This window comes from Abrus precatorius, unplaced genomic scaffold, assembly GCF_003935025.1.
Source record: "Abrus precatorius isolate BTA unplaced genomic scaffold, Abrus_2018 Scaffold9, whole genome shotgun sequence".
Taxonomy (NCBI): domain Eukaryota; kingdom Viridiplantae; phylum Streptophyta; class Magnoliopsida; order Fabales; family Fabaceae; genus Abrus; species Abrus precatorius.
In genome coordinates, this window is record NW_020874439.1 from 30897448 (window position 1) to 30925407 (window position 27960).

At 31.7% G+C, this 27960-nt stretch overlaps 4 protein-coding genes across 8 annotated transcripts; 2 read left to right on the forward strand and 2 right to left on the reverse strand.

Moving 5' to 3' along the window:
- The first annotated feature begins 224 nt into the window (after positions 1-224).
- Positions 225-7358, forward strand: LOC113849281 (SMR domain-containing protein At5g58720). Of its 4 annotated transcripts, none has more exons than XR_003502089.1 (11): positions 225-992; positions 1332-1357; positions 2834-2956; positions 3157-3242; positions 4071-4300; positions 5289-5365; positions 5480-5536; positions 6072-6139; positions 6229-6342; positions 6472-6542; positions 6771-7239. XR_003502089.1 is itself a non-coding variant. In XM_027479065.1 (11 exons), the coding sequence occupies exons 1-11, from the start codon at positions 419-421 to the stop codon at positions 6897-6899; spliced, it is 1545 nt and encodes a 514-aa protein (XP_027334866.1). In that variant the 5' UTR covers positions 225-418; the 3' UTR covers positions 6900-7358. The 4 variants fall into 4 exon arrangements, 2 of the variants coding, with proteins under 2 accessions (XP_027334866.1, XP_027334867.1); XM_027479065.1 differs by having other exon boundaries at positions 6239-6342; positions 6771-7358; XM_027479066.1 differs by having other exon boundaries at positions 242-992; positions 6239-6342; positions 6787-7234.
- A 765-nt stretch (positions 7359-8123) lies between these two features.
- Positions 8124-11315, reverse strand: LOC113851539 (peptidyl-prolyl cis-trans isomerase CYP20-1). Of its 2 annotated transcripts, none has more exons than XM_027482046.1 (7): positions 11167-11315; positions 10827-10905; positions 9916-9963; positions 9802-9825; positions 9201-9383; positions 9014-9089; positions 8124-8695 (listed from the first exon to the last, which is right to left on the reverse strand). In XM_027482046.1, the coding sequence occupies exons 1-7, from the start codon at positions 11230-11232 to the stop codon at positions 8557-8559; spliced, it is 615 nt and encodes a 204-aa protein (XP_027337847.1). In that variant the 5' UTR covers positions 11233-11315; the 3' UTR covers positions 8124-8556. The 2 variants fall into 2 exon arrangements, with proteins under 2 accessions (XP_027337847.1, XP_027337848.1); XM_027482047.1 differs by having other exon boundaries at positions 8308-8695; positions 9014-9068; positions 9210-9383; positions 11167-11307.
- Positions 11316-14859: 3544 nt separating this feature from the next.
- LOC113850372 (O-glucosyltransferase rumi homolog) lies at positions 14860-18682 on the forward strand. The gene is made up of 6 exons (XM_027480899.1): positions 14860-15199; positions 15331-15911; positions 16644-16833; positions 16918-16982; positions 17317-17527; positions 17993-18682. Exons 1-6 carry the CDS (start codon positions 15098-15100, stop codon positions 18242-18244), a joined length of 1401 nt encoding a protein of 466 aa, XP_027336700.1. The 5' UTR covers positions 14860-15097; the 3' UTR covers positions 18245-18682.
- A 6116-nt stretch (positions 18683-24798) lies between these two features.
- Positions 24799-27198, reverse strand: LOC113851197 (putative serine/threonine-protein kinase-like protein CCR3). The gene has a single exon (XM_027481671.1). It carries the CDS (start codon positions 27196-27198, stop codon positions 24799-24801), a length of 2400 nt encoding a protein of 799 aa, XP_027337472.1.
- Between the last annotated feature and the right edge of the window lie 762 nt (positions 27199-27960).

The window sequence follows — 27960 nt, forward strand, 5'->3', positions numbered from 1 at the left end:
AAGAACACATAATAAAATATTTGTATAATTTTTTATTTTAAATAATAAAATATTATAAAAATTTAATGTAATAATAATAATCAATATTAAATTTTTAATTAAAATTTATTATTTTAAAATTTTTTAACATATAATCTTATTTGAAAAATAAATAACGGATAATTTAATGCACTGTTGTTTTATTTTATTTTATTATAATTGTAATAACTATTATTATTATTATTATTGTTGTTGTTGTTTCACTTGGTTTTCTTTTCATGCTTTTTGAGATTCTCCCATGCCGTTCCTCCCTCTGTATCCATCAACCATAACCTCTGCAAAATCTCAACTTTCACCTTCAAAACCAATATCGGACCCAATTTCCTCTGAAATTTTCTTCCTTTGACAGTACCCAGATCCATTTTGTTCCATTCCAGAGATGAAGAACCCAAGGAAGAAGAAGACGAAGCCAAAGAAGGTTGAGCAGAAAAAAGGAGGAGGGGTTGTTGAGAATGAAAATAAAAAAGAAGACGAGAGGAAACGAAGGGTTTTAGAGGCATTGATTGAGGCTTTCTCCTTGTCTTCTATTGAAGAAGCTGCCAGGGCTTATGATGTTGCAGGTGGTGATCCCGACAAGGCTTCGCAGATTTTAAGGAAGGGTTTTGGGGACAACGTTGAATACCCTTTTTGCTCTTCTTCTTCTATGTTGAGTGGTGGAAGCAGTGGTGTTTCCTCGGCTTCAACTTCGGGTTCCTCTGATGGATTTGTGGAACAGACTTATGGAGAAGATGTGAGGTATTTCAAAGGGGGAAGGCAGAAGAAGAAGGTGGTTGCTTCAACTGGAACTGTTTCCACTGTTCTTGGGAAGGATTACGTGAGGAGGAACGGCACGAGGAACAATGGGTTTAATACTAATGGGGTGGTTGTTGATAAGGAAGAGGCAGAGCAATTCCTCTGCTCTATGCTTGGGAATGATTCTGATCTTAGCTTGGCTGTTGTTAGAGATGTACTTTGTAAGTGATTTTCTTTTTATTTTCAAATTTGACTTACCTTAAACAAGATGGATGGAGGAGTGATATCCTCTGATAATTTATGTGATGATTTTTAAGTTATAGAAGACTAATGACTAGATGTTGCAAATATTTTTTTATTTTTTATTTTAATTTAATTCTAATTTCAACTTTGTAACCATTTAAAGTTTTAAACCTTGTTATCCTAAGGTCAATTGTTTGATGTAATTCTTTTTCTTTTTCAAGAAAAAGGTTGTCAATTATGATATTTTGTTTAGGAGTTTAGTTTGTTTTGGTTTTATTACTTTGTTGTTTGACCTTTGAATTTGTCTTTGCATGCAGGTCAGTGTGGATATAATATTGAAAAGGTATGACGGCAATCTGAGATTATATTTCACTCAAGTCCTTAACACATAATGATCGTTTATTATTCTCAATGTTGCACTTATTGATTTTTGTCAGTTACTTTTGTTTGTGTACAGTGTACACAAAAAGGTTGATTGCTGTTTGTGCCCTTTTTGTTGGTTTGTGGTGGTGCATATGTTTAGAGTAGGATGGTTTCATTGGTTATTTGTTTATTAGTGTTTCTGGGTCTGTAAATGGAATATATGCAGGTTGATTAGAGAGCTCCTTTGAGTTGATCTTGATACACACACATTTTGGTTTCATTTTCTCTGATTTTCTTTGGTTTAGGAGGATCCTGTTTTTTATTCTTATTTTCTCATAAGCCTTCTTTAAACAAAAATGTCGGTGTGATTTCATTGATTGAATATGCAATGCCATACAATATTTCGATGTCAATCTATCCATGTTGTGGAACTTTCATTAATGAAGCAGCAATTTATTTCTTATCTCATGTTTTGAATTTTTCATTCATGGAGCATCAATTTTCTTCTTACCTCAGTGCATCATGTGGTGCCACCCCAAGCTATCAATCTTGGATAGTGGTGCATAGTGGCTTACTCAAAAAATGCTATAGTAGGATAGCACATAGTAGGATGATCACTATTCAGAGTTTTTATATACAAATTAAATAATTTATACTATATTCATTTAAATGAAAAGAATAAAAAAAAATACTCAAAATTCATGAGTTATATAGAATTAACAATAGAAAGTCATAGATCTTGAGCAAAATATACAAGTAAACAACAATAAAAGTCCAGAAACATTCAAAATTCAAGCTTTATTCATATTTCAAGAACAAGACATCTTAAAACATTCATTAAAAAGGGAGGGCAGCTGTCACTCAAAGAGAACAGAAGAAGTTGTGGGTTCAAAGTTCAGAATATAGGTGATTCACGGTTTAAAATAGAGAAAAGAATGGAGCGTAGGTGTTGCTAGAAAGACTGCATGAGGTGGTTGAGCGTTGGTGGTACAAAACAGAGAAAAGGGTGAGAAAGTGTTGGTCTCACTGTGTCTTTTGGCTTTTGAGCAGACGTAATGACATACTACATATTTGAAATCTCTTTCCCTCATTTTTTTAGTTATGGGTTGAGGGGTAGAACAAATCAACAAAATTTAAGAAATAGGAAACAATAAATGACAAATTTTTGTAAACATAATGAAAACATGTCACTCGAAATTGAAAACAAGAAAATAAATCGAACACCTTCTTACACATTCTATTGTTTGCACTGCTTTTCTGTTTTTAAGTTCGTTGGCCATCACATGTGGCTATAGTGGTTTACTTCATTTTAATTTCATAGACATTTTTATGCAAATGGATAGTAGCAGTGTGTGTTATCTTGTTTTCCATCCCTACGGGGGTTTTAGGGTGCTGTTCTAATCAAATAAAGTTATGCTAGTTTTTAATATGATTAGCTGTGAATATGATTTTCCAGGCCTCAAATATATTGCTTGATTTAGCTGCATCCACAGTTGGGCAATCCAGTAGTGATAGACATCCTAACTACAGAGTAGACAACATAGATGATGAAAGATTCCTTGTTGACCCAAATGACAGTGTAAGTGGCATTTACTGCTGCTTTCAAATTTATGCTTGTTTAATCTTTGAACTGGTCATGTGGTCTCTTCTGAAAAACTCAGAGATGTGTGTAAGCTACTGGGATTGTACAATACAGCAAGTGTGTTCATTTTGGTGGTATTATTAACTTCATTATGTGTCCCTACTGGTACATCGTATTAATTGTCAATTTATTCACAGTTGACAGACAGGAGATCAGAGTGCACGTCTCTTTCATCAGAAAGTGAACTTTCTGATAATCAATGGTCTCTTGTATCTTTAGACAGGTAAATTACATCAATGCATTTATTAAACTGCTAGTTCATGGAAGTGTCAATTAATTATGCCTTTGTCTTCCCATTTTTGTCCCACTATGCACCTCCTACAAGAAAAAAGAAAACAATTCTGGTAAAGGATCTTTCAATTATTGAAGCAACATCTTTTAATTCGTTTAGTCATATCATAATTTAAACTATTAAAGTAGTCTGGTGAATAACATGGTGGTGGGAATTTGAATTGGCAATTGAATATTGTTGATAGATATATCTTGGTGCATAATATTTAGACTGTATCTTTAGATATACTTTTACATCCTTCAAGGTTTTAAGTTTTTGCATAGAACTACTAAGTGCACATTCATTTCGTTGAAATCCTGTCATATCCATAGTCCACTAGGATTGTAATTATGCTTAGCAGGCAACATTATTGTTCTCAACTCCTTTTATTAAATCATGACAAATGCATTCTTGAACATGAGCTATATAATCTTAGCATAAGCCCTGGGATATGCCCTTTAAATAAAAAATATACTTGCCACTTTTGTATGAATTTTAATTAGTAATATAAGATTGGGCTAGTGGTGTGAGGGGCGTGTGTGGTTTGCATGTAGTGAAAGGTTCAAGGCTCAACATCACTATTTTACCAAAATAAACAATAGTATAAGAGAATTTATTACTTGTAATGTTGGATTTCCTTTTACTTGATTATCCTCCTATTCTAGCATATGCTTTTAGTTCCTGTTTATACCTTCCTGCATTTGAACTGCTATGTCATCTTAATCAAGGATGTTGGTATTTGGAACCTAACTCCACTAGCTAGTTGTTTCTTGGTTTTAGGAATTATGCGGAGGTCCTCTCTAGTTCTAAAGCTAATTCTGCTATTAGCCCAGGATGTACAAGGTCTGAGATTCCTCAAAAGGTGCTGGAATCTTTGTTTAACATTCCCAAAATTACTGAACACAACAAAGATGCCATGAATTGGAGGAGAGTAGCAAAGAAAATGCAGTCTTTGGGACCTGGATTTGATATTTTTCCACCTGTTACAGAATCACAGCAACGTATTTATGGTACTTAATGGCAATTTTGAAATAATACCTGCACCTTTTGGCTCTTCTTAAACAGTATTAGTTGGTTTGTGCCTGTGTAATTTATTTTATTATTCAACAATAGTTATCTGATCTTCAGTAATTACAAATCTGATGTATGCTGGTTTCTCCTTCTGTTTTACATGCTATCATAGTTTGTAATGGGATTTTTGTCATTGGTTTTATTGAGTATGTTGGCTTGCAAGTCGCTCAATTTAAGGCTTGATGGAATTGATATGGTTGAGTTACCTGTTCTATATGGTGTAACCAGGTGGCTTGCCATCCTAGGCAACCCAAGTCAGGGCAAGGAGGATACATCATGCATTTTTGGCAAGATTACCCCTATACACATTGGTAGATTTTGCTAGAAAAGGTTGGATCAGACTGGAAAAGGCTGAATCTTGTTGAATATAGCTGGAAAATGTGGGCTAGGGTCTTATCGGATAATATTGTTTTGCTTGGTCTCTGAACTCATTTGATGAGTGAGAGTAGCACAAGCAATGCTTGTGCCATCTAGGATAAAATAGGAAGTAAATTAATTCTTAAGAAATATAAAATGCCAAACAATCTGGAGGAAATTTTGGATCAATGATATATTATTGGCAAATTGGAAAGAGCTCAAAACATTAAATTAGGAAAGAAATAAAAATAGTTAATATTATAATCGTAAAAAGGTAATGTATGTTAATTAACTAATTATCAGTGCTAGTGGTTAAAATTGTCTTGGCAACCTGGGATTGGTTCAAAATTACCCTTGGTGGCTTATCTAATAAAGTTTCTTATTCTTGAAAAGATTCAGAGGAAAAGAGAATTTCAAAGCTATACAACCATAATAGTTAATTTACTACAATCTTTTTGTTTATTTAGACTTTGGGATTATCTTTTCTTTCTATGCTTAAATTTAACAGGTTCCTTGATGGTATCTAATGATGACGAGTTTGTTTACTTCTTTTGTTTTCCTTGTTTCTAGCTAAAGGAGATGAATATCAAGTGTTTAGGGAAGATTCAAATCAGCATTGGAATTCAGTGAAATCTTATTATCAGAAAGTAAGTTCACATTTGGCCTTTTCTGGGAATTATTTAACTTTGTGATCTTTAAGCGGGTTTGCTATGGAGTTCAAATGTCAGTTCAGAACATGAAAGGGTGACATAATTTTGCAGGCTGCAACAGCATTTACCAAAGGGGATCGAGCATATGCTGCATATCTTTCTGACCAGGTTTGCTTTTCTTTGTAAAGAATGGAATTTCATGTGAAAAACAGGATACACTTATGTTGCATCAATCATTGGGATGGTTGTTTATTATAATATTTTATGTATTTCATCTGCTTTATCTACTGCAGTGTAGCTTGAAGTAGGTTGATTCAATAAATAAAGACAAAAGATCAGAATTTATATATTCTAAACATTGATCTATATTTTAGTAAGAAGGTTTCGTCTGAATGTTTATCACGCTTTCTCCTTTCCTCTGTATGATGCTTTCAATCTCCCTTTTTATGCCTCTGTAGATGTAAAGTTTTAGTTTGATAATGAGGAATCGAGATCCAAATATAACTATGCCTTGTGTATTCCTTTTTGAGGTCCATTGTTTTATAGAAACATTTTAGATTGCATTTTCTCCGTTTCATGGTTTTAATTGGAATATCGACTACTTACTATGTGGTGGTTTATATGTACACTACCTGTATTTTGTCGAATCCTTTAGCATGAGTCACCTTTTTATATAATGCTAACTATTTCTGTACCTGACTAGGGTAAAGAACAAACAAAATTAGCTCAGAAAGCAGACACAAAGGCCAGCCATGACATATTTGTAGCTAGGTTGGTGGATTTCTTTAAACAACAAAGCCAGAAAACCTCCTTTATCACATTTGCCTCATTTAGCATTGCTTGTATTAAGCTATTGTTAGTGATATGCAGAAACAAGGGTATAGAAAATGTGATAACTATTGATTTGCATGGGCAGCACGTGAAACCAGCGATGAGAATGCTGAAACTTCACCTTCTATTTGGATATGTTCCCTGTAAGCATGTTCTGAGGATCTAAGTGCTACCATTTTCTCACCACTTTAGACCAAAATGACATTGCATTATTGACTTGCATTTGCATTTGTTTACCTTATCTGATTACTGTTTTATATATCTGCTTGCAGCTGTCCAAGTACTTAGAGTCATTACAGGATGTGGATCACATGGTGTTGGAAAGTCTAAGCTAAAACAAACAGTATGTTTTAATTCCACTCTCTTCTATTCAATATTTTATGCACTGAATGTATAGTGTAACAGTGTTCAATGTAATAACATGTTGGCATATATTTTGGAACTTGGTGCTTACAAAGAAATTGATTTATTTTTGTTGTTTACATCCTATAAAGTAGAAACTCTTGATCATTATGTCAATGTGTCTTTGAAGGTGCTAAAACTGTGTCAATGTATCATTTGCTTAACACAGGTTATAAATCTTTTAGATAGAGAGGCAATTGAATGGAGTGAAGAGAACCGTGGAACTGTGTTGATCAAACTCAATGGATTTAGAGACTTCAGCTTTCTGGATGCTGACAGTGACAGTGATAGTAATTGATTAAGCATGTTGTATAAGCTAGCTATAAGCTTATCAACTTGTTGTACCAAATTTAGATCAGTAACATGGCAAAAATAATGAATAAATTAGAGCATTGACATTGTACTGTACATTAGGTACCTATTTTTGTATAATCAAGCTCCATTGTCATTAACTTATGGGGACAGATCTTGGCACATTTTGGGTTATATCATCTGATGTGAACCCCTAGCTCTATTGAGTCAAGTTGAGTCAGAATTGCATTCTCAGAGTAGGGTAATGACCTGAGATGTAATTAGCTTTGTATATACATGGATATGTAAAGATTATTTTTAAATATTCAGGATTTTTTTTTTAATTTCACCATATTCTTTTTTTTAAGTGCTGTGGATGATAATTACACACTGGTATGTTCGATGCCATGGGCTTTGGTTGGCTCGAAAGATCAACCGATCAAGTGCTAACCACATAATGTTGAACCTTATTATTTCCTTTTTATTTTATTTCAATATTTTATTTGAATTCCAATACATTAATGCATTCATATAAAACTGATTACAAGATTAACGTATGCATGCAATCCATTTTGATTGATTGATTGATATCAATTCTTGCGTAATAATAACATTTAATAATTACTTATATCAATTTTAATAATTATTATTACTAATTAACTTTTATATTATAAACAAGAGTTATTATTTAAAAAGTAAAGCATCAGTGAAATCACAACATAATTTGTCATGTATATTTTAGGATTAAAATTCTTTTAATGCAATAATTTTACTTTTTATCTACATTTTTTTTTGTTTATTCTGATTTAAATTTAGAATATTAAAGTTGTTACTTAACATTTATTTTTACCTTATATGAATTTTTATGTTTTTCATCAATATTTATTTTTACATTTATAAAAACTATCTTAATTACTTTTAAAAATCTTATCTCTTAAATTTATGGTTATTAATATATATTGATTATTAACATTTTATTAAATTTTCTTTGACACTATACAATAAAAATATTAGTTTAAAATAAATCATATTTTAAAATTATTAAATTTTATTAAATTCTCATAATTTTGATACATGCAAGTCATATTTATAGCATTAGTCAATTGTTTTTTTTTAAAAGATACTTAAAATAATTTTATCATATATATAATTATTTATAAAATATAATTATTAAATTATTAAATTGTATGTATATTCTAAAAAAAAAAAAAAAAACAATGCATTGAATGGGCCACGTTAACTTTTCCCTTTCTATTGCTTTCTAGGCATTCAACTGACGCGTACGTTGTTTTAGAAACAGGATATCGTTATCATAATTTGTCCTGTTTTTCCTTATTATTTCTTTCTTATTTCATTTTAATACAAAATTTTGCATGTATTTTTCTTCTCATGATTATCTTATTTCCCAACCTAGCCCTCACATTAGAGGCTGCTGCTTATATCAACAGCCATGTTCACCAGGATCTCTACAAATCTCACGTTCACAAATGCCATTTTTCGTTTAATCATTAGGGTGAAACTTCATCTACCGAGTATCACAAACATACAATTAACGTTTGACCTATAAGCACATGCTTTTAACAATTAAGTAGTCTCTTAGGTGGAAATGAAATTAAAACTTGAAACACCTTCAACAAATCCTGGTTGAGAATAAAGAAGTGCATTTATAGAGGGAGTTCACCACTGTCAGCAATCACAACCTTGCTCTTGGGAGTGCCACTTTGTTTTCCTTCAGCTTCAATCTTGTAAACAACATCCATTCCAGATAGAACCTTACCAAAAACAACATGCCTTCCATCCAACCTATCAAATAAATATATACATTAATAATTTAGTAGTTTCTAAGCATGGCAATAATGCATAATGAAACGCACATGACAATTGAAATACCAATGTAACTTTTCAGATTTCTTACGTCACACTACACAAACTGCATAAATAATTACAGGAAATACAGGCCCTCACAAATTGAAGTATGCCATAAGAATATAGAAGAAACAAAGCATTATGCATTATAAATATGCTTTAATAAAAAGACAAAAAGAATTTAGTAAGCATCATAACATGTGATCTTGATATTTGTTTTCTTCTGCAATAAGTTATTGATCCAGATATAATTACCAGTTAGTTGTCACAGTTGTAATGAAAAATTGTGAACCATTGGTGTCAGGACCAGCATTTGCCATTGATAGAAGTCCTGTTCATACATATAATAACAAAAAAGAACATTATCCCTTCATAGATTCGTATGAATTTATGCTTGGCAAACTTCTATAATAAAAGAGGAATATAGAAGAAAGAATATTACCTGGTCCAGTATGCTTTAACTTGAAGTTCTCATCAGCAAACTTCTCACCGTAAATTGATTCTCCACCCATTCCATTGCCATGTGTAAAATCACCTCCTTGGATCATAAAGCTAGGGATAATTCTATGGAATGAGCTACCTTTGTAATGGAGAGGCTTTCCACTTTTACCAGTTCCCTTTTCCCCTAATAATTTGGACCAAACAAGAGTAAAAATGTAAAGGATATAATGAATTTAATTAGTAAGATGAAAATAAGCACCTCACAAATTCAAACTGTGATATCATTATTGAATAAGCATGGGAGGAGGAAATTTTATTAAACTCAAACATCAGTGAAAAGACAGAAGTGAACAATATAAAATCCACCTTGTCTTTAAGAACTTAACTATGTACTACTGATCTAAATTTGTTCTCATTCTCATACATAGAGCAGTCTGATTACAGGCCAACCGTTACTCATCAGTTCTTACATTGAGTGAATCTATTTATTCACTTATTTCTGTAGCACAGCTGAAGATATGAAGCACATATAAAAAAAGATTCAAAAAGTTCTCTAATTATATGATAAAAGCAATACACAGAGGCAGTGAAAACAAGATCACCTGTGCAAAGAGCTCGAAAGTTTTCTGCAAAAAGGGAAATCAAAACAAGGATTCAGTTAATGCTAACGATGATAATTGAAAAGAATCAAAGTGCAGAGAATTTGAAAACCCAACCTGCAGTTTTTGGAACTGTCTTCCCATAGAGACCCATTACAATTCGACCTGCAAAGTCAATTATCACAGCATACATACCAAAGGTCAAGATTTGATACTCAATTCCAGGAAAAGGAAAATAATCCAACACCAACTCAGCTATCAACTTTAGAAGTGGGCCATGACCCACCAACTGAGCTTACAAAGGCCTATGACGATTCCCAGTCAAAGATGGAAAAAAAAAAAAAAACAAACCAATACTTCTAGCAAAAGACAATGTTGCTCACACGTATATAAAAATATTGGGTTTTAGCAGAGACAAGTCCTCCACAGACTCTACCTACCATATTTACATAAATAGGAAAATGGAGAATTCCAATAATTCAGAATTGCTACATTTATTCATTAATAATCAGAACAATTGAGTCAAACCTCCCCCCTCCTGTTCCACTCACATAGGCTCAAACCTCAAATCACATCCACTAACCAAATATCAAACTAAGCGCCTGTGTCCTTCTCCTTTGGAAACATAATTTCAGGAAAGTGAAATTCTTTGCTTTAGAAAAAGTGGGCTCTAACGTGATTTTATGCATTGCTTAACGTGTAACTTCCATTACAAAAGTTAAACAAACAGGCTAATTAACCAACATTGTGCCTATTATTAATCATTATTCCCGCCATAAACACGTTGGTCATCGTAGGTAGATTCTAGGTCAAAAAGTTAGATTATTGTTTGATTGGAAATGAATTGTGTGAAAGTGTACGCGCAACATTACTCAATTACAAGTTTACAAGATTATTCTAAGTAAAAATAAGCTTACTCAATCATCTCATTTCACTTTACTCTGAATCATATCAAGGAAAGCAAAACATAAGACACAACACAACGACTGAATAAACCGCAAACACAACGAGGAATTAAGCTTAAAGACCTGCAGCTTTTCCATCAATCTCAACATCAAAGTAAACCTTGTGGGTCACTTCCTTCAAATCCTCCTTCGATTTCTTTGCCTGAAAAACACACATAGACAACAAAATTGAATAAAATTAAAAAAAAAAAAAAAAATTGTACCAAACTCAATTGCAAGTCAAATAAATTCTAAAAAACAAGGATTATTTTATAATTAATGTAACATAATAGAATTTTCCTCTGATAAAATAGAAACTATGAATCTCGATCTCAAGCTCGATTGTTGATCCATTCCCTTCACATCGAAAGGATTTGAGTAACCCTAAAATTTGAATAGGGAAATAAAGAGAGCGAGAGGGAACCTGGATTAGAGCTAGGGTTCCGAAGAGGAGTAGTGTACACAGCAGCAACGACGTTGTTTTCGCCATCTGTTGCTTGCTTCTATGATCGCAGCTTCGCCGCTACAACTCCGACTGTGTGTGTGATGAGAGTGATACAGTGACAATACGATATGGGGAATTGTCGTTTTCTATGATCATGATCGGTCTGTTTTTATTTGTCATCTTAACCAATAGGTGTTCTACACGTAAGCATTAATCTCAAATTGTTTGATCCATTTGCGCAAGCCCTCTTCTAGTTTTGGGCCATCCACGTTGTTTGCACTAACAACTTCTCTTAGGCTGGTCTTATGTATTTGTGACAAAAAATATCTATAAAAATCATATTGACAAAAAATAATCAACAAAAAATAAAAAAGAATGAGGCATAATTTGAGTAAATTTACAGAAAATTTGTTATCAAAAAATTAATATAAAAATATAACTTATTTTATAAGTTAAAAATAACTTATCTCTTCTTTAAATTAAAAAAATAAAAATATTTTTAAAAAAAGAAAAAAAAACGTTTCTAATTTATAAAGGAAGTTTTATAATTTTTTATATTATTTTTATAAAAATTTATATAAAAGTTTACTTAGTTGGAAACTAAAATTGGTTAGTTTAATCGGTTTAATAACTCTTTAAAGACATTATACTTCATTAAGAATCATGTTAATGATGTCAAAGCATAGGGTAAATACCAAAATAACCATTATTTTTACATGAGTGAAGGAGTTACTCTAGCTAATAACCAGGTTATAAGTTAAAATTCTTTAAATAGTGTAACAAAACATAATTAGGAGATAAATGGAAAAAAGTTATATTTACATTCAATCAAAATTGAATACATTTTTCACAATATATATATATATATATATATATATATATATATATATATATAATTTTTTTGATAACTAGTAAGTAAGAGCAACACAAAGTCAGGCTCAGTCTTTAATGCTAGGACGCTAATACAGAAAGTAGAGAGTCAGATAAACTCTACATTTTATACTTCCCATTTTCTGTGTGTTTTAAGATAATAGCAACATATCAACAATTGCATTTTGCAATTCCAATGAATTCAATTCAATCATTCCATGATGTTCAGAGAATTTATTTTTTACCACCAAGTATCATGCTTCGTTTTCATGTTGCTTACCAGAAGAGAAATTCAAATAATTATATATTTCATTATTATTCTTTTTCGGTTTTCATCTTTCTTTGGAATCAATTTGAAGAATGGAATAAGAATCATGTCTTAACTCTCATGTATCTGTAGCTTCTTCCTGCTCTTTGGTTGCACCCCCTCAGAACCCATCTTCCTCTTATTCTCTATCTACTTCACCATTGCAACCAGAAGAAGCCAATTACCATGAAGGTACACATCATGACATCCAACACAACCATCAACACCACCAACAAATAACCACCATTTCTTATTGGATCAACATTTCAAACACAAATCCATCAATGACTGCCATGTGGGATGATGTTCATTTCTAATCTTGCATCACTGTGCTAATATCATTTTGGCTTGTTGCTTAGTTCATGTTGAGGTTTTTGTCCTTTTTTCACACTTTTTTCTCATTCATTAGAATTATGTATTTTAGACTTGCTTTAACTTTTCAGTTAATTCTAAGATGTGGGTTATATTTTCTATTTTTTCTTCTTCTAAAAAGTCAACAAAGGCAACTTTTTAGTTTTTTTTTTCTCTGTTCCGCAATTAATAAATATACTTTTAGTTACTCTCCATCACTCTTATGTTTTACTTGCTTTCTAGTAATGATTTGGAAAGCATGATTACTCTTAATTAATTAACCAGTTTAATATGCTCATAAATTTTGATTCTTGTATGTTGATCTTATATAATGAAATAGGAAATTTGTTAACCATGTTGGGTATGAAAAATATGTTACAACAAGATGATGAAATTTTTTAAAATTTAATTGAAATACACTCCTTTTTATTTTTTTATATTATTATTTTATCATGAATTAGATAATTATTATTATTATTGTTTAAAATAATTAATTTAAAAGTTGTATCTATTAAATATTTTAATTAATTATTATATATACTCTTAATATTATTTATATACTAATCAATAAATTTTTATTTTAATAATTAATATGATTTTTATGCTTTTTTATTCATAAGTTTAGAGTTTTAAAGTTTTAAGTACTTAGTTGGGCCAGATTTAGCAATAGTTATTTTTTTTAATTAAAAATAGTTTTATTAAGTGAAATAACTTTATCCAAGATTTAAGGTGACATTTAATCCCTTTTTTTCGTTTTGTAAGTTTAAAGTTAAAACAAAAATGAGTTTAAAAAAATAAAATCTAAAAGTTGTTTGGATGGCATAATCAATCTCAATCCTTGTTTTTCATCTGAATCACTTTTCCCGAACTTTCTTTGCAGTTACTCTGATTTCTTAGTTATTTTGATTTCCCTGTGAAAATGGTAGCCATTAGAGGGAGGCCCACAAAAAGCTAGTAACGAAGCCCAAACTCCTCAAACTCACTTTTTTAAAGTTACTTTGTTAACAACTTTTCCTTCGTTCAAAATAAATAACTTTTTTAAATAAGTGTTTTATAGATATGAATTAAAATTAATAAATAATAATTTTATTTTTTTTAGATCACAGTTATTTTTTAAAATAATTTTATTAAATCTGAATAAAATAATAAAACTAACACAGTTACATTAATCGAAATCCAAAATCACACGTTAAAAATTGTAGAAATAAGAATATGATTATTTTTTTAAAATAATTTTTGAAAAGGAAAACAAACATATTTTAAGTTTGTTTTTATGTTTTTAATAAAATGATTTAGTTTTTATTTAAAGATATTTATTAGTATTTTTTAAAAATAGTATCTGACTGAATTTAAAAATAAATAAATAAAGTCAAATATCATCTAACTCTTATTTATAACTTTTGTTATGATTTTTTTAATGAATAATTGCTATTTTTTGTTATCAAAGGACAAACGATCTTTTATGATCTTTAGTTAATCATCATTGTTTTGATAATCTAATTTCACTCACGACAAAAAAAAAAAAACCAATTTTCACTGTAAGTCAGTTTGAATGCACGATAACAAACAAGAAGAGCATTTCAAAAAATGGCATAAAAGTGTGAGACGTGCAAAATTAGCGAACCGGAGTTTCGGTGCGGCAAGTCTTGTCGACCATGTGTTTGCATAATTTCCAAATCGAGAGTGGCTCTGCTTTTTCTCTGTCAGGCAATCATGTTAGCACCAGACAAAACAAAGCCATCATTTCTCATCATCCCCGTAATAATCTCCACTTTTCACCCACGTGCCCTCCACACCTGCCTATTGTTGCATTTCTTCACATAATGCTGTGAGTGGTAATGGCATGATAGTGAAAGACCACTTTGAATTTTATTACATTATTAAATAATATGATGTAATTATATTAACTTCTTTTTATTAATTTTGATTATTAAGACTTATAATTAATTGATAAGATTTTGTTTTTTAAAAATGTATTATTTCTTTAATACAAAGGCTTATTAATTAATATCTTAAAGTTATGTTTTTTAACAGTATTATCAGATACAAAATTTTTACATCTAATTCTTTAAATTAATGAACACCTTTCAGAACTTAAGCACAGAAAACGTTGTTACACCTTTCTGTTACACACACCACAACATTGTTATAAAAACGATTCTTATTAAATGAAAATTGAATTAAATTCTTATAAAAGGTAGGACCCTTCCCCACCACGAGAAGGTTGAGAAAATTAAAATTTTAAAAATAACGGAAAAGAGTTTCTTGTTTCCAAAATAGGACTTCCCTTTTTGCACAACAAACTGCACCACTCAAGATCACAATGCACCAAAATAATAATTCTTCTTCTTCTTCTTCACCGTTCCCACTTCCTCTTCTGCCATGGGACACACATCAAAGCACACTCCTCGTTCCCCCTCATACCTCTTACCCTGCGTTCTCGCTCTCTCTTTCTTCTCCCTCACAGCACTCCTCCTCTACAAGGTCCTCTTTTTCACACACCCCATGATTTTTTCTTCCCTGCCCACTTCCTATTTCCCTCTCTAATTCCATTTTATCCACTCTTTTCACTCTCTCATTCACCTTTTTTTTCTCTGGGTAATTTCATCGAACAGGTAGACGACGTCGTTTCGCGTACCGGAACCGTGGTGGGTCACAACCTAGAACCAACGCCATGGCACGTTTTCCCTCACAAACCCTTCGACGAAGAGACTCGCCAGAAGCGCACCTATAAAATTATCCAATGCTCCTACCTAACATGCCGTTACGGAGCCGCTCCCGGCGGAGAACGGCGGAGATCCGCCGCCGGAGAAAGTGGCCGGGAGGAATGCCCGGAATTTTTCGGGGCGATCCGGAAGGACCTGGAGCCTTGGGCGGTGACACGGATTTCGAAGGCGCATGTGGCGGCGGCGAAGAGGTACGCGGCGTTTAGAGTGGTGATTGTTGAAGGGAAGGTGTTTGTGGATTGGTACTATGCATGTGTGCAGAGTAGAGCAATGTTCACTGTTTGGGGGTTGTTGCAGCTTCTGAGGAGGTATCCTGGGATGGTTCCTGATGTCGATTTGATGTTTGATTGCATGGATAAGCCCACTGTTAATAGGACAGAACATCAATCAATGCCTTTGCCACTGTTTCGGTATTGCACCACAAAGGAACACTTTGATATCCCTTTTCCTGATTGGTCTTTCTGGGGTTGGTAAGACTTTATCTGGGTTTGTGCCAAAATGTCACCTTTTAAAATTTTTATTCATTCCAATGCCTTTACTTTTGTTGTCCATTTGTTTATTGTATAATGGGTATCTGTGGTTGGTAAAAGAATGTTCACCTTTAATTTAAATGTGCATGGCCTCTTTTATCCTTTAAAGTTTGAGGAGATGAAAGTATATTGTTACTTATGCGTGTTTTTCTAAAAGACAATTTTTTTTTCTGGAATGTTGTGAAAGGATTAGGACTTACGTGAATAAAGTCTGCTCATCTTTGATGGACCTATATTCACCCTTAATTTAAGTACATATTGTGTTTTTTTTTTTACTTTAAATGTTTTTGAGTAAACATATCTTATTTGTGCATTTTAAGGATATTTAAAAAAAAAATGTTAGTGAAAGAAGTAGTTGTGATAAAGAAAATAATCTCTTTTCCTTTGTCAATTTTTTAGATCACTTTTGAAAATGAAAATATATTTGGCTCTTTTAAATTGAACAGCAGGAGTGTAAAGTGAGAAAAGAAAGGTAGATCTGCTATTGATTTGAATAAAAAATATCTAAAAGAATATTGCAGTTACCAAAACTTACTATACGACCAATTTACATAAATTATGTTGATATTTTAATGGTGTAGTGATAAGAGCATGTTAGTTGGTAGATAGTTTTGGTTTTTGACATATTTATTTTGATGTAATTTACCTATCTTTTGAACATTCGTTGCTCAGGCCAGAGATAAATATACGATCCTGGCAGGAAGAGTTTCCAGATATCAAGCAAGGTTCTCAAGCTGTTAGTTGGAAAAAGAAGTTACCCCGAGCATATTGGAAAGGAAACCCAGATGTTGCATCTCCTATTCGTACTGAATTGCTAAATTGTAATCACTCTAGGAAGTGGGGAGCACAAATTATGCGTCAGGTTGGGTTGAATTAACTTATGCAGGTTGAACCTTAATAACGTTTTGGTGATTTCAATGTGCTTTATATACCAAATGCATTGCAGGATTGGGGAGAAGCAGCTAGAAGTGGCTTTAAGCAGTCAAAACTCTCAGACCAATGTAATTACCGGTGAGTACTATGATTATATTCATATTTTCATGTTAGATTCACACAGAAGTTAATGCTATCAGTTTCCCTTGAGAAGCAGCAAAATATGATTAATTGAGTCACAGTGCACACAATATATAAATGTATTTTTTGAACAGTTAATATTGCACATTATTTAGAGCTAAAGTTTCTTCTTTATAACAATGCCTGACAGTGCATAGAAAATCAAATTAAAAAGTTAATTTACACAGAATTGAGATGTCATTTGGTTATGTCTTTAAGTTCCGTTTTTTGAGAAGTCACGTTTTTAATGATTGGAACGTTTTCTCATTTTCTTAATGTCTTCTTCCTGCAGGTATAAGATATATGCTGAAGGGTATGCATGGTCTGTGAGTTTGAAATATATTATCTCATGTGGTTCTGTTGCTCTAATTATATCACCCCAGTATGAAGATTTTTTCAGCCGTGGCCTTATTCCAAACCAAAACTTCTGGCCTGTTGATCCTTTCGATCTATGTCCATCTATAAAGCATGCTGTACAATGGGGAAACCAACACCCAGATGAGGTATTTCTTTACTCACTGATGTATGTTCCTGTCATTTAGTTTTGATCCATGACGAGCATTGTAGAGATATACCTTTTCTGTAAGTCTAACTCTCTTTTTTTTTTTTTTCAAAAAAAAGAGTTATTTCCCCCTCATATACTTTTGTGTTTATTGTGAAAATCTACTCATATTCAGGATTCTCTGGCACTTATAAAAGAAACTACAATTGAAATCCAGATGTTGTCAAGTATAACAAATCTGTCAAAGGAAACATTAGCACATAGAGGTTGAGATCAATTGCCATTGGCACATCAGAAAAAGAACATGGTTATTAGAAATGACATTTGACCACAGAACACTCATGAACTAATGGTAACAAAAATTGGTGCTGGAAATTATACATACAAGATGCCATGACATGAATCATGCAAGTAATGATCCCAATGAATTTGATTATTTATAATAGTTTCTTTTGTGTTGCTACAGGCTGAGGCTATTGGTAAAAGAGGGCAGGATTTCATGGAAAGCTTGAACATGGATCGAATTTATGATTACATGTTCCACCTTATTTCAGAATACTCAAAACTTCAAGACTTCAAGCCTACTCCACCATCAACTGCCTTGGAAGTTTGTCCAGAATCCGTGCTTTGCTTTGCTGATGACAAACAGAGGATATTCCTCAGCAAGTCATTTGCATCCCCTTCTCAAAACCGTCCCTGCAATCTCAAACCAGCCTAGAGTGATATCACTTACAAGTTACAATTTACTTCACAAAAATACTGATCAAAGGATGTGGAACATCAATGAACATGAAATCAGAGTGAACTGGAGGGGTATACTAAAGTGTGTTATTGCCGGTATCAAAAGAAAAAGTACATGTTATTGAATATTGTAAATTTATAGTACCTTTTTTAGGTTATCATTTATACGGTTTAGCTTTAGTTACAGGCCATCATCATTTATCATTTAACACCAAACACCACAGTGATTTTCATTTCACTTTTTCCCGGTCATTCTTTTATAAAATAAATATCGTCACTACTTCTTTGACATCCTTCATATCCCTGTAGCACTTTCTGTTATACCATATGGCGTAGCACATTTATCACTTTTGTAAGATATGTGTTTGGAGTAATTAATAAAATAATCGGGGTAGTCTGGAGGTTTATTCGTGTTTCAATCAAAGTAGTCGTCAATACATGAAATGTTTGGATGTTGAATGAGAAAAAATAAATAATGGGAAGAAAATAGGTGAGAAATAAAGTAAAAAATAAAATTAAAAATGTGTTATTTAAATGGGTAAAAATGAAAGTTGAAAAAAATTATATTATAAGAATTATAATAATCACAAAAGTATTAATTTATCAAAAAAATTAACATTTTTAAATTATAGTTTTTTTCCTAATATTTTTAGTAAAGATTTTTTTAAAAAAATCTAATTCTTCCCCTTAATTCTCTCTCTTTTAATTCCTTTCTCTCAAAATACACCCATCCAAACGCAACCTATGGCAAAGCAGCCTTGGACTTCTATAAGAATTCAAACGGTGAAACTGTTCAATGTGGTTGCAACTTGCAACTTGCAATAGTGGCCAAAATCTACTTTTATCCTTGAAACAACATTAATTAGCTTCTTTTTTTTATGTTATATAATTATTTTCTTCCTCTGTGAATATATTTCACATAAGTTTTCTGTGTTTTATGCCTCCATTCTTTCCGTATTAAAGGTCTATTTTTTTTCTTTTTTGTGTGTTTGGTTCTTTCTTTTTTCTTCAGACTTCCCAGTTTAGATAGTTTATGCAACATGTTCTGCTCTTTTTCTATTAATTTCACCACCGTCTTTCATTTTTTACCTCCATTTCTGTTTCTTATTACTCCTAGATTGATTGATAGTGATTGTGTCATGATTTTTTTAACTCTGTACAATATTGTATAGTACAATAAGTTGTATAGAATATTAAAAATTGTAACATTTAATAGTATAAATGCATTGAATTGCATTAAATTTTTAATAAAAATTACTAAACTTTATAATATTTATTATGAATTATTTATCCTACTTTTTGCTATCCCACTCTAACATCTTTGGGGTTCACAACAAGAAGCCACTATCCGAGTGGTCTACTATGATTTCAATTTTGAATGTTCTTGCTTTTCATTTGAATTCCATTTCGATCATACCAAACTTTACTGCTAAAAGAGCGAGAATATGATACGCATTGTATGTATGTTGAAGTTTCTGTTAGGAACAAAATTCTTGAAACATGGCGACTCTAGTGAATTTCGCTGTAGAATTTTCTTGGAAACCACTAAAATGGAATCACCCCAAAGTTTTTGACCTACCTATATTGATGCCTTTTCAAATTAAAATACTATAGCTTATTGAAGGCATGCCATTATAGAAATGGTTTGAATGACCAAGATAATGGAAGTTTGTATAAATATCATATGTTAAGTTGTATCAGCATCTCCTAATCTACCAAGTAATATATCAAACAAGGAAAGGAGCGTAAAATCAACGTTTAGGCCGTTCACAACTTAAAGGAATCATGGTGGAAAAGTTTACGAGACCAAGCAAGGAGCACTAAAATTACAACACTTTCGAGTCCACTAGCTGTTTCGTGGCACATTTATTCATCTTAACCAACGGTAATCTTTGTCAAATATATTTAAAAGACCTACAAACTTGAATCGAACCTACAAGATATAACTAATAACATTGAAATAAATGGGAATTCATGGACATTTAAACACGAAACTCACACTAATGTGACTCTTGTCTTGAGATTACTTACTCAACGCTATGACCTCAATAGGTCCAAGCATCTAATCTCAACTACCATGGTTTGTGTTATTAAGATTAAGGCTAAATTTAGATAAACTTTTAAATAGTCCTTATAAAAAAATTAATATAAAAAAAATAAAATTTTGTTCATAATTAATATAAAATTAATATATGTTGTTTTATTTTTTACAATGTTTTTTATTTAACTTTCTTAGACTTTGAGCATATAAGTTATTTCTAGTTTATGAAAGAAGATTAATTCATTTTTTACACTCTTGTTCGTACAAGTTGATGCATTTGTAAGAATTAAGAACAGAATTTAGTGAATTAAAAATAAAATATTGAATAAAAGCATGAATAAAAAGTTAATGTGTGCTCAACATATCTTCATAGTTCTAGCAACTAATAGTTTTAAAATCAATGAGAAGTAAGAAAGCAACAATGATAGTTTATAACAAAAGAATTACAAATATTGAATCATTTAGTTGTTTATTTTACATAGACTTAAAAACCTATATCACAAAATAATTATAAATATTGAATGTTGTACTTTTTTATTTTAAATACTTTTTTTTTAAGTTTAAATTAACTTTTTTTAGAAGTCTAACCTATTTCTAAATTGATAATAGAGTTGTTAAATGAATGAGTTCTAACTAATTTAGTCTTGTTTTATGTGGATTAGAATCATAAAGCTCACAAGAGTAAACAAATTACTACATAAAAATTTCATAAAGTTAAAAAGTTTATAAAATTAAATAGGTTAAAACTAACTTACAGGTCAATTGATTTTAAAAAATTATTTTATTAAAAATATTTATTTTATATAATATTTTTATAATTATAAATAAATAAAATTATTAAAAAATAAAAAAATAATTAAATTTGTATAATATTAAATATTTAGAATGAATTTTTATTATTAAATAATATTAAATTAAGTTACATATTTATTTAATTTTTGTTTGTATTATTAATAATTATCAAATTATAATAAGTTTTTATTTAATATAATTTTATGCAAAATTACACTTTCATCTCTTAACTTTATAGTAAAATTCACTTTCGTCCTCTAACTTTTTTTTTTATTCATTTTTGTCTTCGAAGTATTGTTTTGTTTCTACATTAGTCCTTTTCGTTAACTATGTTAAATAACCTAGTAGAAATGTCTTACTTAGCACTGAAGTGTCTTGATGTTGTTTGTTTAATCATACATGCATTTTTTTATTTAAAAAGTAATTAAAAAAATTGCAACTTTCTCTCTCTTTCTTCATCTTCTCACATCCCTTCAACTTCTTTCTTCCTAAATTCCTAACCCACCAGCCTTACCTCCCTCTCTTACAGTCCATTTTCCCCTTCTCACAGCTTTCCCACTCCTTTCTTAGAGCTTAGACACTTTTTTCCCAATTCACCAACTTTATTTCTCCCTCTCGCAACTTCTATTTTTCCTTATAGCTATTTCTCTCCTTTCTCGCAGTTTCTTCATCTCTTCCCTCTATCCTACTAACCTTGTTTTCCCCTCCCACAGTCTCCATATTTTTTTTCGCAAGTTAATCATTAACAGCAACACAAATAAACAACAAAATAACGAGAGATTCATATTTTATAAAAAATTAAAGAATTATACATAAAAAGTAATGAATTTGGACTTTGATGTAAATATGAAATAACCCAATAAGCAATTGAGTAAAAAATTGCAGCTTTAAACTCAAAGAAAGAAGGAGCATAATAAAGTATTTTTTAAATCAAATTTATAATTAATAATTGGGTATGAGGGAGACAAGGCTGCAAGTGTAAGATAAGTATTTTTTTCGTCGTAAACAGTGTTGGCAGTAAGGAAGACGAGGAGAAGGGGGATGCGGGAAGGAGGAGACAAGGTTAGTAAGTTGTAGGAAGGGGTGGAAGAAATTGCGGAGGAAGAAGGGAAGGGGAGGGAGACTATGAGAAGGAGGAGACAATGTTGATGGGTTGGAAAAAAAGGTGGGGAGCTGCGGAGGAGGAAAGGGAAGGGAACTGCAGGAAGGAGGAGACAAGGCTGCGAGGAAAATAGGACTCCTGGGTTGAGGAGAAAGGGGTGATGGAACAGGAAGAGAAAGGAAGAGAAGGGAGAGGGCCTGCAAGGAGGGAGAGGGGAAGTTGCAGGGAAGAGAAAGAAATTGTAGGAGGGGAGGATGACAACTGGAAAGAGAAAGGGGTTACTGGGAGATGAAGGAAAAGAGAAGTTATAAATCAGCTCCACTTCACTATTTTTAATTATTTTTTAAATTAAAAAATTTAGGTTGGATTAAATAAATACCATTAATGTCATTTTCGTGTCACGTAAGATATTTATGTTAAGTTATGTAATAGAGTTAATGGAGAGAACTAACGTGGGCAAAAAAATAATACTTCGAGGATGAAAATTAAAAAAAAAGTTAGAGAATGAAAGTGAATTTCATTCCAAAACTAAGGGACAAAAAGTATAATTTTATCTATAATTTTATTTAAATATTAATTATAAATTTTTTTATATTTTAATATTTTATATTATTTATTTTTATATAATTAGTTTAAGAATATTATATATTTAATAAATATTTCTAAAGTCACAACAAAGACATAAAGTTAAAAATAAAAACTAACGTTAGTTAAATTTATTAAGTCATTTATTATTATTAAAATACTTAAAATGATAATTTAAATAAAATTTAATATGTTAAAAAAAGTAATTGCACTAAATTCATAGATGCAAATAAGTAACTTGCAAATTTGACAAAAATAAATGTTTACAAATTTAAATTTTATCTAATCTTAATTTGATAAATTTTTTTAAAAGTGAAATAATTTAATTTAATATAAATTTTTACTAATCTTGAAAATAATTTAATAAAAAAACACATTTGTGTTTTAATAAAATAAATAGTAAAATAGTTATGAATTATTTGTAAAAAATATGAGTTGATTCACCTCTAATCTTGATCTTAATCCATCTTTTGTAAGTTCACTAATTATAGGACTTAACAACAACAAAGATACCGTAAAAGATGGACTGTGGGTTACAACCCCATATTGACAGTTCTAAATAACTTGATAACAATCAAATGTGACATGAAAATATAAGAAGTAGCTTTCAAAATTGATTAACAAGTTATATAATATCAAAATATTATAATAATAACGATTTAACTTCGTAGAGCTTGAATTTTGTAAGTGAGTAAACTTTTAAGAAAAATTTTAACCTCATTTATTATAGTAAATAAGCTGTCTGACCTGAGTCTATTGTGAAAATAAGCTATGAGAATTCAACGAGCAACTTAACTTATTTGCTGTTTAATTTTTGACGTATACTTTCTTTTATCCGGAAAAAAAATATCCAAATCAAATTCCAATTATTAATTTTAGGTATAATGTCAATTGCCCATCAAGATTCATCTTGTGTAAAACTTATAAATAAAGCATTTGAAAAGTTTTTAATAGAAAATTAACTGAATGATGAAATACAAATATCAGATTTTATTTAATGCTGACTGATTGAAAAATTTTGATTAATATCTTTTGTTTGAATAGTTATTTGAAATGATGATGTTAATTTGAGTTTGATTTAGTATGAAATTTGAAGACGCATGTTACAACATATATAAAGAACAAATGAATTATTGAGAAAGAAGATACAATATGACTATAAAATTGAAGTATGAGAAGCCAAATTTGAAAATCCAAGAAAGAATTGTCAAAATCAATTTCATATAAAGAAAAAAGAGCGTAGATTATGAAACTTTAATATGAGCCAAAGAAATGGCAGAGATACAAATCCATTTACAAACATCTAAGACAGATCATCATCTGTAGCGTGTAAGCATGAAGGCCGCTGCTGCCGTTGAAAATGGCCTTAAATTAATTAACTCACAACGTGGTCATGATCTCAAATTTGGAAGCTTATGACTTAGCTTAGCACTAATTAAATCTGCATGCCCCATGCCCCTTAGGTTAGCAATTAAATTATGGAAAAAAATTATTAGGAAATTATTAACTTAATTAATTTATTCAAATTTGTTACCCAATCCAAATGACTACTTAGTTTTGGGCGGTTTCAGAAGAAACAAATAAGCTGGCCTCACTCAATTAGTCCCACAACTGAAGTGACACCTACCTCATTATTTCTTGCATAACACTTTGGACTACACAGTCACCATGACATTAAGGCCAATTCATGTAATCAATTACTAACCATTCACTTTTCTATTTGCTTAAGGGGTTGTTTGTTTTTAATTAGAAAAACAACTGTTGAACTTTTTAACACAAAACATACATTTTAATAAAAAAAAATGTATGGTCCAAATCATTTCATGTACTTAATTAGGTTCAAAATTAATTTTATTGCATCTCCGAAATCTCAGATGGGCAAGTCTTTTATGTTCACCTAAAGTGCATACATGTATAAAACAAAGAATAGTTTTACAAAAAGAAAGAGGAAATTGAAGTGAGAAAAATAAATAAATAAAAGAATTTCATGAATATATTAGAGGAAAATTTTTCATTCAAGAGGTGCTGAGAATGAAGCTATAGAGAGGCTACCAGGGCTGCCCTCAATAAAAGCCAATGCCCTCTCCAAGTTAGCAACTATGTCAGTCATGTCAGGCCTCTCTTTTCCCTCCAAATTCACACAATGCATGGCAGTGTAAGCCATGATCTCAATAGACTCAACCTCATTCACTTCTGGTTGTCCAACTCTATAATCCAACACACTCCAAAGCTCTCCTGATGCTATCTTTGGCCCTGTGTATTCCACCACCCCAATAGGACTCGACCCTTCTTCAGTTTTGAACACTGCTCTTTTTCCTGTTAGAAGCTCCAACATCACCACTCCTAAACCATAAACATCACTTTTTGTGGTTAGCACATTCAACACATAGTACTCAGGATCTATGTATCCAACAGTGCCAACTGCTTTGGTAGACATCAATTCTTGCTCAGTTTCAGGCCAAATTAATGACAATCCAAAATCAGAAACTCTAGCATTCCAATTTGAATCTAAAAGTATATTTGAGGACTTTATATCCCTGTGAATAATGGGTGGCACTGCATAGTTGTGAATGTACTCAATCCCTCTAGCAGCATCCAATGCAATTTTGATTCTCATCTTCCAAGAATTCAAAATACTACTACTTTTCTCAATGTTATTCTTGTCATGCAAATGGTCATAGAGTGATCCATTGCTCATGTACTCATAAACCAAAAGCCTCTCATCATTCTCCTCACAGAACCCAATTAGCCTCACCAAATGCTTGTGGTGGAGCCGGGACAACAATGCCAATTCAGAATCAAATGCAATTTCTTTCTCCTGAAATTTCTTCTTCTTGGTGCTTGTATCTCCTCTCTTTATGGCCACTTCACGACCATCTGCTAACTTCCCTTTGTAAACACTCCCAAAGCTTCCAGCACCTATCTTATTCTCCACTGAGAAGTTGCTGGTGGCTATTGCGAGTTCACACAATGAGAAACTCTCAGTCCTATCCACATGCTTTGATGATGAAGCACTCCTATGTCTCCTCAATCTCCCTGAGCTTTGCCTTTTGCTAGAAAAAGATCTGAATGTTGTTCCATTGGAACCAAAATTAGGCATGGGAACTATATCCACATAGGCATCAGATTCTGAGCTTGTAGGTTGCACAGAATTATCAACTTTAGTCCTCAAGAATCTCCTACCTCCAATCCAAAGCAAATAAAAAATAGTACACAAACCAGCAAAAGCCCCAACTGATCCAACAATAAAAAATGCCAACAATTCCCTCAAGTCTTTCCCTTCACCTGAAGAATAAGATTCTTGAATTGGAACTTGTGGTGATTGAGGCAACAATGGCACAGCAAGTGGAACCTGAGTCTGACAAGAATAGCAAATACTCCCAGAGCCATGACATAGAACATCAGAATCAGGATATGTACCACAAGAACCACAACCACCCTCAACACATGGACCTGGAAGAACCATTCCCAATGGAACCTCATTAGGCAAATGAAGCTTAACACCCCAACCAGGACCCCAACAAAGCACAGACAAATTCCTAGTAGTCAACCCACAAACAAAATCCAACCCAGCAACAATTGACTCAAAAGAAACACCCTTTACCACATCACTATCAAACCCACCCCAACACACAACAAACCCATTATTGCGCCTAATACCACAAGTAAAATCAGCTCCTAAAGCAAAACCTGAAAACTCCATAGCAGAACCAAAATCACCACCACCAAGTTGACCAGAACCATTGTTCCCATTACAAACCAAAACCCCATTAAGAGTCAAACCACACACATGAGACACACCAGCAACCAAACTAGACATACCCAAATTCTCAAACTTTCTTTGAATCTCACCACCATTTCCATTCCCATTTGCACCCTCATCACCCCAACACAAAACTTTTCCATTTTCCCTCAACACTCCACATGAAAAACCACACCCAGAAGTGATGCTACCAAACCTTAACCCTTCCCCAGGTGAAGGAAACACCACCCCACCATTTCCTCTCCAACACCTCACCACACCAGATTGCACCTCTCTAGCACAAACCTGAGCATCACCAACGGTTACATCCGTTAACTGCACCGTGTCACTGTGAAACAACCTTTTCGGACAAAACGATGTGTTTTGTTCATTCGTGTCCCAACAGTGGAGGCTGTACCCGCCGGACCGGATGCCGCAGAAGAAGCTCCGGCCACCCGAGATCGCCTGAAAGGAAACGTTGGGAAGGGTGAGGGGGACGAGTTTTCCGTTTTGGTAGCATTGGATGTGGTGATTTGTCTCGCCGGCGACAACGCCGCAGACGGTGGCGGTGCCGTATGTGACGGCGGTGGTGGCGGCGGAGCCAAGGGCGTTGACGGTGGTTAATATGAAAAGTGCGGCAAAAGAGAATGAGAGAGTGAAGGGTGTCATTGGGAAGAAGTTGGTTTCTTCTTCTTCATTGAGACAGGGAAATGGTTACGAGTTTGAAGAAGAAAATGAGTAAACTGAGAGAAGAGAACCAAAGATAGAAAGTGTCGTGAGAAAATAAATGTTATTATTATTCTTATTAAGGAAAGTATAATGTATAATATTTTTAATAAAGAGTTTAATTTTTATAAATTATTAGTTTAAATTTTTTTATCTTAATAATTAATTAAAGATTACTATAAATACGATGACTTTTGTTGGTGATTAATATCAAAGTTAATTATTTTTAATGATACGATAATTTATAATTAGATATAGTTTAAATGTATTTTGATTATATTCATAATATTTTTACTATAATTTTTAAGAAAAGTATGTTATATACTTGTTCTTTACTGACTGGTCTCAATGGTGTTTAAATCCGTTTTAAAATATAAGTATAAAATAAAAAAGTTATTATAATAATCATTTTTTTGTTAATACTATAATTATTATTTGTATTATTAGATTTATTTTAAACACTAGAATTTGACCTTTATTATTATATTTTTTTAATTTATAATATGTGTATACAATATTTAAAAAATGAATAAATATAAATGCATAATCAAAGGAGAAGTGTTGAAGATAATAATTAATGCTGCCTTATATTTTAAAATAATACATAAATAAAAATATTTGTTTGAAATAAACAAATAAAAAAAAAAGACTAAAAGTAACATTGTTATTTTTTTTTATATTGTAAATATGTTTTTTTTAATAAGA

Excerpts from the sequence above, each read along its gene's own strand:
- LOC113851539 (XM_027482046.1), bottom strand. The coding sequence starts at position 11,232 with ATGGCGAAAACAACGTCGTTGCTGCTGTGTACACTACTCCTCTTCGGA. Across the intron at positions 9,826-9,915 it reads GACAGTTCCAAAAACTGCAG|AAAACTTTCGAGCTCTTTGC; the intron begins GTTGGGTTTTCA and ends CCCTTTTTGCAG. Across the intron at positions 8,696-9,013 it reads ACAACTGTGACAACTAACTG|GTTGGATGGAAGGCATGTTG; the intron begins GTAATTATATCT and ends TTTATTTGATAG.
- LOC113849281 (XM_027479065.1), top strand. The coding sequence starts at position 419 with ATGAAGAACCCAAGGAAGAAGAAGACGAAGCCAAAGAAGGTTGAGCAG. Across the intron at positions 2,957-3,156 it reads TTGTTGACCCAAATGACAGT|TTGACAGACAGGAGATCAGA; the intron begins GTAAGTGGCATT and ends ATTTATTCACAG. Across the intron at positions 5,537-6,071 it reads CTGCATATCTTTCTGACCAG|GGTAAAGAACAAACAAAATT; the intron begins GTTTGCTTTTCT and ends GTACCTGACTAG.
- LOC113851197 (XM_027481671.1), bottom strand. The coding sequence starts at position 27,198 with ATGACACCCTTCACTCTCTCATTCTCTTTTGCCGCACTTTTCATATTA.
- LOC113850372 (XM_027480899.1), top strand. The coding sequence starts at position 15,098 with ATGGGACACACATCAAAGCACACTCCTCGTTCCCCCTCATACCTCTTA. Across the intron at positions 16,834-16,917 it reads GAGCACAAATTATGCGTCAG|GATTGGGGAGAAGCAGCTAG; the intron begins GTTGGGTTGAAT and ends AATGCATTGCAG. Across the intron at positions 17,528-17,992 it reads GAAACCAACACCCAGATGAG|GCTGAGGCTATTGGTAAAAG; the intron begins GTATTTCTTTAC and ends GTGTTGCTACAG.